Source organism: Dipodomys ordii, unplaced genomic scaffold (assembly GCF_000151885.1).
Source record: "Dipodomys ordii isolate 6190 unplaced genomic scaffold, Dord_2.0 Scaffold3, whole genome shotgun sequence".
In the NCBI taxonomy this organism is placed as follows: Eukaryota; Metazoa; Chordata; class Mammalia; order Rodentia; family Heteromyidae; genus Dipodomys; species Dipodomys ordii.
Genome location: NW_012267219.1, coordinates 11,112,940 through 11,123,634, shown reverse-complemented (window position 1 = coordinate 11,123,634; position 10,695 = coordinate 11,112,940). Strand labels below are relative to the sequence as shown.

At 36.1% G+C, this 10,695-nt stretch overlaps 1 protein-coding gene across 3 annotated transcripts in view; it reads right to left on the bottom strand.

Annotated features, from left to right (window-relative positions):
- Positions 1-10,695, bottom strand: part of Rab3ip (RAB3A interacting protein) — a 31,883-nt gene that overhangs the window by 17,663 nt on the left and 3,525 nt on the right. For 2 of the 3 annotated variants that reach the window (XM_013022529.1, XM_013022546.1), the window contains exons 2-3: positions 1,673-1,950; positions 538-796 (exon numbers count right to left, since the gene is read on the bottom strand). In XM_013022529.1, the coding sequence (XP_012877983.1) occupies positions 538-796; positions 1,673-1,920 (507 nt within the window). In that variant the 5' untranslated portion in view covers positions 1,921-1,950. The remainder of the gene's footprint in view (positions 1-537; positions 797-1,672; positions 1,951-10,695) is intronic. The other variant, XM_013022537.1, reaches the window with a different exon arrangement.

Sequence of the window (10,695 nt, the reverse complement as noted above, 5' to 3'; positions counted from 1 at the left end):
AGCACCCAGGCCCAGAGTTCAAACCCCACGACCGACAAAAAAAAAAAAACAGAATATAACCACTAAATTTTCATTACAAATAACTTAGTCAATATAGAGGGTACTGAACGGTTTCAGAATCTCACTTTTCTAGGTATTCTCTTAGGGCTTTCCTATTCCTTAGCTAAATTTGTTAATTTTTTTTTTTTGGCCAGTCCTGCGGCTTTGAACTCAGGGCCTGGGCACTGTCCCTGAACTTCATTTGCTCAAGGTTAGCACTCTGCCATTTGAGTCACAGAGCAATTTCTGGCCTTTTCTGTTTACGTGGCACTGAGGAATCAAACCCAGGACTTCATGTATGCTAGGCAATCATTCTACCAATAAACCACATTCCCAGGCCATTGTTAATAAATTCTTAAGTACTGTCCAAAAGTACCTGAAGCTGAGCATTTGTGAAGGGTACATTAGAACTGTAATAGTAACATTTATAATATGCACTATTCCATGGAGAAGTAACGATTTCTAATATAATATATGAAAGAACAATTCTTTTCTTACCCTCTGAGCTTTTGCAAGTTCTTCTTTTAATCTTTCATACCCTTTTTCTCTAACCTCCAGAACAGATGGGCTTCGCAAGCGAGACAAACTATCTGTACTCAACCCAAAGATATCATCACTGCCAGCACAGGCCTCTGTGACAGTGGCACCCTGTAAAAACTCCCTCTCTGCATTACAGTTGTCCTTCCTTGTAGTTAATTTAGTTGGTCCAGTCGTGACTCCAGAGGTAATACAAGATGCTGGATCTGTAACATGAATGCTATGAAAGAAAGGAACAATTTTCAGAAATTATCACAAGAAATGGCACACATTATAGCTCTAGACTTAACTTACAGCAAGTCCATCACAAATTATGTTTCAAGTCATATGTAGCCAAAGCTACCATTCACATTGGCCAGCACAGAAACACAACATTTTCATCACCACAGAAGTTCTTTTGGATGGATAATTCTAGTCAAGAAAAGGGGAGAGCAAACTACAGCCTGACGGTTAAATCAGTCTGGCCACAAACCAAGAATGGCTTTTACATTTTCAAATGTAAAATAATATCTTGTGGCATGTAAAAATTACATTAATTCAAAATTCTTTGTCCATATATGAAGTTGTATTTGTTTGTTCACTTACATATAACATATGACTGCATTCATCCTCTAAAGGCAGAACTGTATCATTCATTGGGTTACAGATTAGATGACAAAACCTAAAATATTTAGTCTGGCCCTTTCCATGAAATCTGCCAATCCCTGATCTCGAATATTAAAATATATCACCTGACAAGCATATATTATTCAGATTTTATAGAAGAATAAAACTTGAGATAACCAAAAAAAGTATTTATTCAAAACACAATCCAGATCCAGCACCAGTAATTCTAGCACCTGTAATCCTAGCTACATGGGAGGCTGAGATCTGAGGATCACAGGTCAAAGCCAGACCAGGCAAAGAAGTTCAGGAGATTCTTGTCTCCAATTAACCACCAAAAAGATAGAATATGTGGCTTAAATGGTAAAGCACCAGCCTTGAGCAAAATAGCTAAGGAACAGCACCCAAGCCCTGAGTTCAAGGCCTTGTATAGGCATGACCTTGCATGCATACACACACACACATACACACACTAAGTGTGATGCTCCCCTACCTGATACCAGAAATTTCTGTACAGTTTAGACGTCTGGGAGATGAATACACTGGTTGGGTAGGAAGATCAGAAACATCCAATGCATTAGCCTGGATGGGAGTAGAACATAAAGCTGAAGGATGTGGCCGGTAGATGACAGGTGAGGTAGTCTGTTCTTGATTTCCTGATTCACACACACCAAGAAGGTCTGGAGAAGTAGGTGAGGCAAGGTTTACTTCATGGAATCCTTCCAAGGGATCATTAGCCATAGCAAAGGCCTCATCATAAGATAACCTATACTAAAAACAAAAGAACATAATTACTACTGCATATATTTAAAGCTAAGATGTGTAAATTATAAAACATGTTTAATAGCCATAATAAAACATAAGCTCATAATTTTAAAAAGTAAAGAAAACTTAGCCTTTATTCAGTGACCTCAGAATAAAATTCCTACACAAAAGGCAGATAAACTGACTGGGAAGAAACTTGTTTTAACTTTGTATCATCTGCAATTTTGGATAGAAAAAGTAGAAAAGGCAGAAAAGATACACACACACACACACAAACATATTTACACACATATTTACCCATGGACTTAAATTCACTTACTTCTTCTGTTTTGCCTCATACTGGCGATGCGACTTTGGAATAGTCTGGTTTTCGTTTTTGGAATAATTTACAATTTAGTTAAGAATTACAGAGTTTTTGTCTATCATTCACTTATATTGTCAAATTGCTAACATTTGTGAGCCATTTGAAAACGTTTCTGAAATAATGTCAATTAACCCTTAATGTTTCAGGATGTATGTACTAAAGCACACATACACACACAAACTGCAAGTATATAGTATATACTATATACACCATATCCTAAATCCTAGTATATATACCATATCCTAAATATTAGGATGTTCTATCAAATCACAAAAATCATCATCACTACCTGTTACCAAACACTTGATGAAAATTACTATCTAATAAACAGGTCCCACTGAATTTAACTGTTTGTTCCAATAATAGCTTTTATAGGCCCAAAATCCAATCCTGGGTAATATGCTTCATTTCCCTAAGTCTTGAAGTTTATTTCTGATAGGATAAGGATGGGCCCAACACTATTCTCCCGTGTCCCAGTTGCCATGAGGAATACAGAAGACAATCTTTTATAGCATTTAGTAGAGTACTATACACCTGACAATTGATAGGGCTTCAATAACATTTGTATGGCAGCCATTAACAATAACAAGTATGCTTCTATTTCTCTATTCACAAAAGATAATCAAAAATTACAACAAACATGAAAACTAAGAAGTGTCTGCTCACATTTTTCATTTAAAAATATAAAGCTAAATGTCTTGTAAATTATTTATCAGTTCCCCACTATTTCTAGTGTAAAATATTAGCTAGCTTCAAATCTTCTATGATCTGAATCTAACCTCTCCAGTTTTTGCTTCCTATAATAATACTTTGATAATCATAAATAATCCTTCCTAGAACTTCAAAATTCCCAAATACAATCACCTAAACAATACATAATTTCTTACATAAACTACAAAGATAGCTGGGTACCAATGGCTTACACTTGTAATCCAAGATATTCTGGAGGCTGAGATCTGAGAATCACAAATCAGCTGGAAACTATCCTGACAAAGTCCATGAGACTCTTATCTCTAATTAACCATTTTAAAAAAGCTGGAAATAGAGCTCAAGTGGAAGAGCACCACCCTTGAGCAAAAAAAGCTTGGGGGCTGGGAAGGTGACTCAGTGGTAGAGTGCTTGCCTTGCATGCATGAGGGCCCTGGGTTCGATTCCTCAGCACCACATAAGCAAAAAGAAAAAAGCCGGAAGAGGCGCTGTGGCTCAAGTGGTAGAGCACTAGCCTTGAGCTGAAGAGCTGAGGGACAGCGCCCAGGCCCAGAGTTCAGGCCCCACGACCAGACCCACCCCAAAAAAAAGAAGCTTGGGGACAGTGCCCAGGTTCTGAATACAAGTCCCAAGACCAGCATTAAAAAAAAAAAAGATTTATTCATTTAAACTAATTGAAAAGATAGCCAATCAGTGTTAAAAATGTTAAGTAGAGAATTAAAAGGTAGCATTAAAGTTAGAAGGCAGAAAGCAGCTTAACATTAACATATTCTCTCAAAATTACATGGTCATTCCAGGATATATGTAAAAACCCCAAACAATACATATATAACAAATCTACAAGTGTCAAATTTTGAACCAAATAAGCAATGTATTACTGCAAACACTGAACTAAGCCCTCAAAGTATACTAATCCTATCTTTTCATGAAAATATTCATTTTAACAAATGAAAGTTCAGATTAGCAAGAAATTTAAAGTGTTTAATACACTAATATTTAACACTCTAACAGTGTTTAATATGCTAATAATCAAAAGAGTATTTTTCACTTTTTCTTAATCCACACACATCAAAAAAATTTATATTCAAAGTATGTATTTCATTGTCATTTGAATATAATTCACTAATCAATTCATTTTAAGATAAAGAACTTTTGTAGTAAGTTTGTATTAAATTGACATCACATTTATGATAACTTCTTTCCATACACTATCCCATAAACGAATAATTCACCTCTTTATACCTAGAAAGTTTACTAAATTCTAGGGTATAGAGTATTTCTATTTCATTCCATTTTTAGAAATGTGAATGGTACAAATCCTTTGGGAGAAAATGTGGCAATATCAAGCAAAACCACTCATACCACTAACAGTATTACTTGTAATAGCAAAAGCAAACTGCTGTGGTGACCTCAAGGATGTACTACTGACAAAATACAAAGCAAAATAAATACCTGTACATGATAAAATTACAATTTATTTATATGTGCATGAAATATTTGTGTACACACACACACTTGCATTTTAGAAATGAAGAGATAAATAAAATTTTTTAAAAATCTATAAGCGGAGGGAGAGAACAGATAAGGGGTTTTAAAAAGACATCAAATGTGAGCTTGAGCTTAAAACCATATGAATGGCTGGGCATCAGAAGCTCAGGTCTGTAATTCTAGTTACTCAGGTAGCTGAGATTTGGAAGACTGTGATTCAAAACCGGCCTGTACAGAAAAGCCCATTAGACCATACATTTAAGAAATTGATAGCAGATAAAGGTTAGATTAAGACAAAAGATCTCTAAGGCAGATCTTATTAATGCCAACCATAAGAAGTCCAAACAGAAAATACTACTTAGTCTCTGAACCCTTTTTACCTATAGAAAGAGGAACTAAAATTTCCCTAATGTCCAGCTATTGAAATATCTGGTATCACTCTGACTCTTTCCTATTCTTTTTCTCTATATTATTTTTGCTATCATCATTTATTTCTCTATTTTACTAGTTAGTTCAGATATAAAATACTTGAGGTCCCTATAGAATTTTGAAGAAGTGACATATAAATCAAAATAAACAGAAGCTTGATTTTACTAATGTAAATATATTCCTATATTTTTTGAAGTATGGAGTATTATTCATCCATAAAAAAATGAAGTCCTGTCATTAATGGTAAAACTGGAAGCTATTACAAGTAAAATAAGTCAGGCAGAGGAAGACAAAGACCGAATGTTCATATTGACAAGTGGAAGTTTAAAACATCATCTGGCTGGGTACAGTGACCCATACCTGTAATCCTAGCCACTCAAGAAGGCTAAAATTAAGCTTATGGAGGTTCAAGGCAAACCTCAAGAAATGTTTGCAAGATCTCAACAGAAAAGGGTAGGTGTGGTGATACATGTTTGTCTATCATCCCACCTTACAGCAAGAAGTGCAAACAAGAGGATTATTATCTAAGCTGGCCCAAGGAGAAAGTGAAATCCTATCTCAAAAATAAGAAAAATCAGCCAGGCACCAGTATGCCTGTAATCCTAGCTACTCAGGAGGCTGAGATCTGAGGATCATAGTTCAAAGCCAGCCCAGGCAAGAAAGTCCATGAAACTCTTATCTCCAATAAACCACCAGAAAACCAGAAGTGGCGCTGTAGCCCAAGTGGAAGAGTGCTAGCCTTAAGCTGAAGAGCTGAGGGACAGCACTCAGGCCCAGAGTTCAAGCCCCATGACCAACAAAAAAAAAAAAAAAAGAAAAGAAAAGAAATCAAAAATAAAACTAGAAAACACTAATCTAGAATCATGGCTGTTGTAAGGTGGTGAAAATGGGAGTGGGTATGGAAAGGTATAAAGTGTGGACAGTTAATGGACACACGGGTACAGATGGAAGAACTTCCAACATCCTATAGCAAAGTATAGCACATGATTGGCTGCAATTAAGTATATTTCAAAATAAATTTAAAATGAGGTGCTAGAGGGCAAACCAAGGCAACAGTAATACTCACAAGACAATATGTGAGAAATGAACTGTACAATTTGCAGGGGGGAGGACTGGGGAGGAGGGAAAGTGGGAGAAAAATGAGGGAGGGGGTACCAAGTTCGACAAGAAACATACACTACCTTATGTATATAACTGTAACCACTCTGTATATCACCTTGACAATAACATTTTTTAAATAAGGTGCTAGATATGACAAGTGACTGATCCATTAAACATCATATGCATGTGTTAAAATATCGCACTATATATCACCAATCTGGATAATTATGTGTCATTTGGAAAACACAAAAGAAATAGATGATATTTGATAACAAGGTATTATTAACATTTAAGTTTATACTAGTACTGCATTTAATTTCTCTTATTTTTTAGAACTAAAATAAATATGCAATGAAAATTATACAACATCTACAATTTGCTTCAGATAATACAGTAGTGGAGAAGCAGGTGAGCAAGATTATGGTTGATGGTCACTGGGCTATGTAACAGAACTTTGAGGTTATTATTTGTACTGTTTACTTGATCTGAAGCTCTCCGCAATTAGAATGTTCTACAAAAAAAGTCTGAGATTAGCTAAACGCTTGTGGTTCATTCCTGTAATCCTAGCTACTCAGGAGGCTGAGATCTGAGGATCCCAGTTCAAAGCTAGCCAGGGGCAGAAAGTCCATGAGACTCTGATCTCCAATAAAACTACCACAAAATCAGAAGTGGTGCTGTGGCTCAAGTGGTAGAGGGCTAGCCTTGAGCTGAAGAGCTGAGGGATGGTACCCAGGGCCAGAGTTAAGCCCCATGACCGACCAAAAAACAAGTTTGAGATTTATTTAAATGTTATATGTGAAAACAACGAAAATGTGCACATGTGATTTTTCATTAACTGTGTGTGTGTGTGTGCGCACACGCACGTGCACGTGCACACACCTATCCTGGAACTTGAGCTTAGGATCTGGATGCTGTCCCTGAGCAAATTGTTTGCTCAAGAGAAGTGCTCTACCACTCAAGCCAAACTCCAGTTCCAGCTTTTTTTGTGGTTAAGTAGAAAGAAAAGACTCACAGACTTTCCTACGTGGGCTAGCTTCAAACCTCAATCTTCAGATCTCAGCCTCCTGAATAGCTAGAATTGCAAGCATAAACCATAATGGCCACTGGCACCATCTTTTCTTAACTCTTAGTATAATTTAAATGTTAGCTTTTTAAACTAACAGTTTAATTGTATTTTTTAAAGTTGCATTTATATACTAAGACACATCCTATGCTTACATTTCTCCTGCATTTAAGAGAACCAAAAGTGCTAATTATCAGTGCAAAGTGTTTTATAAATTATAAAGCACAAGACAACTGAATGATATGTAGAAACATCTATGAATAAATGATAAGGGAAATATCAAGGACATATTCAGAGTGATCTCACAAATCAAAAGGGTCCTTATGTGAGATTGAGAGAGGGATAAAACTATTCTTTCTGAGGCACTCAGTTCAAGTACAATTCTTTTCCTAATAGGAATTAATACACTTTTCTTCACTGTTCTTCAAATTTATTTTACATTTTAGTCCTACAGGTCAAACAAGTTCCCCAAAACAGATATTCAGTACTATTATCTTTTTTTTGGGGGGAAGGGGTCTGCTAAGGGGATTGGACTCAAGGCCTGACACTAACTTGTTACTTGTTTGGCATTCTGCCACTTGAGCCATGCCTCCAGTGCAGTCTTTTTGCTAGTTATTTTAAAAATGGAGTCATAGACTTTTCTATCTGTGCTGTCTTTAAACGGAGATCTTCTGGATCTCAGTCTCCTGAGTAGCTAGGCTAATAGGCAAGTCACCAGCACACACTGCTTAGTATTACTACTCTTATATAGGCACATTGAGTTGACATTTTATTGACTTCACTGATGTTAAGCTATGACCTGTATGCCCCTTTGTGCTTCTAGGTCACTCTTTCATTCTTCACTGGAGCTTTTTACTCTATTGTCGATTTATACATTTATATATGCATATAATTATATCTAACAGCAAAACGTCATCCATTTCCACTATGGTTATACAATTCATATATTTATATGTGTATATACTTACATCTACCAGCAAAATGTCATCAACTTCCATTATGCTTACATTTACAATCTGGTATTAACCACAAGCAACAAATCTCTCATTAATGAACTATTCTGACAATTTTCTTTACTTTGCCTCTAAGCCAGGGATGGGGAATGTTCAGCCTACAGGCTCTGTAAAGTCTGAAAAACCATTTGGTGCATGACAGAACAACATTAATGCTTCTCATTGGCTGCCTTAAGCCCATCTGCCCACATTAATGTTATAAATATCCAAATGGCCCTTGTCAAAAAAGGATTCCCAGATCCTGCTAAGTAATTTTGGTTGTGGCCAAGCCTATTTAATTTTATGCTATCTTCTAAAATAAATCAAGCTAATTTTTTTCATATTTTCTAACCAAGACTATATATAATTTAAGCTTATGAAACTATCTCAGTTATAAGTTGAAAAACAGAGCAGAAAGTAAAAGTAGAGATAGCAAGTTAATGCAGCCTGGTGTAAGTGTCCCTCTCTTCCCTAGTCCCCTCAATTCTCACTCTGAACATCATTTCAGTTTATATTGCTAGCTCCATTTGTGAGTTTTGATCACTCATCACCAACACAGTTCAGAATCCTACCTGAAATCAAGTCCAGTGGCAAAGATGACATAAGCCCTCTCCTCCAAGTGCATTCAGACTAGAGACTACCTTAATAAGCATGTTTTTCATGCAATAGAAATAGTGTGAATATCAAAACTAATAAATACCAAAACAGAAGTATGTACTCATTATGTATACACATACACACACACACACAGTACCTGGTAGAGTTAAGGAAAGTAGTATAGGAAAAAAGAAACTGAAGAGTCTTCAAAAATCCACATATTTTATTTTTAGGCTACCAACTGTATAGTATGAAATTCCTTATCCTTACCTGCATGTTAATTAAAATTATACTAGACAAAAGTTTAACTGAAAAAGCATATTCCTTCAGAACATCATTAAAACTTTCTTTCATTATCTCAACACAAAAGTATCTCTACTAGCTACTCAATACACCCTTCTGCCTCATTACCAGCTGTTCTAGCTCTGTCTTATTTGGCACTCAATGACACATTAACATGTATACCCCCTAAACCTTGAGGAACATATGTAAGATGATTGATTATATGCTCTGATCATCCAGAATCTGTAATTTCCTTTAACCCCCACTGGCTTTTTGCAGAGTAGATGTTTGATTTATAAAAACCTCTGGTGACGTAATAAAAATTACAGATTGCACCCACATTAAGTATCTCATAAAAGCTAAATTAAAAACAATTCTTCAGCATTACAACCTACATGTAGTGATATAGTAATTAAGAGCAATCTTTCAACATCATAACCTATATACAAAGTGGCAGAGTGTAGTAACTGAGAGCAAATGATTATTTGACAGTACAACCTGCAAATGAAGACCTGAGAGCATGTAAGACTAAGAGCACTGGTACTGAAGATGCCTGCCTGACTTCTAGGCCTGCCACTTAATGAGCTGTGTGAACCTGGACAAGCTACATAACCTTTCCACACTCTCAATTATAAAATGGAAGTATAAATGACCTATCTCCTGGCTCAAGAGAGTAAGCAATTTAGTACAGCCCCTTAGACCAGGACTGTCACAAGCGCACAAAGACTGAAAAAAAAAAGAAAAGAAAAAGAAAAGAAACAACAACAACAACAAAAAAAAAAAACACTACTAACAGTGATGGTATATATCTACTATCATACGAAACCTTGGGTTTTGAGTATTTGGGTTTTTTTTTTTTTTTGTCTTTACCAGAAACACAAATAACTTCCCTTCCAGAAGTACAAAGTCCTTCCAGAAGGTATAGACCAATAAGTTCCATTTTGGGTAGTCACCGTTTTTAATCCTGGCTTCGCTATTAGCTAGCTATGTAAATGACAACTAAGTAACAACAGGCAAATTATTTCTTTTTTTTTATTGTGAAAATACCTTACAGAGGGATTACAATTAAGTGGGCAAGATAATGAGTACATTTCTTATCAAGCATTGTTGCCTCCTCCTTTGTTTCCCCTTCCCATCCCTTCCCATCTCCCCTGCTCCCCCTGCCCCCAGGCAAATTATTTTAACTCTCTACATTTCAATTTCCTGCTTTGTGAGGTTTGATAAACCATCAGTGGAGACACCTTAACACACCAAACACCAAGCATGGCAAACAACCAAGCTACTGTTTCATCTTCCCTCCCCTAAATCTCACATAAAAAAAAAATCTCCCCAACAACAAATCCTCAAAAAAACAACTTCCCAATAAATAAGTGGGCTAAAGACTTAAAGAGAAACTTCTCTGAAGAGGAAAGAAGGATGACCAATAAACACATGAAGAAATGCTCAACCTCTCTAGCCATAAAAGAAATGCAAATCAAAACAACATTGAGATACCATCTGACCCCAGTTAGAAAGGCTATAAAGAACTCTAATAACAACAGATGCTGGAGGGGATGTGGACAGAAGGGAACCTTACTACATTGTTGGTGGGAGTGTAAACTTGCTCCCCTATGACCCAGCAATCCCACTTTTGGGCATTTACCCAAATGATCACAAACAAGACCATATTAAGCTACCAGCACAACTATGTTTACTGTAGCATTATTTACCATAGCTAAGATATGGAA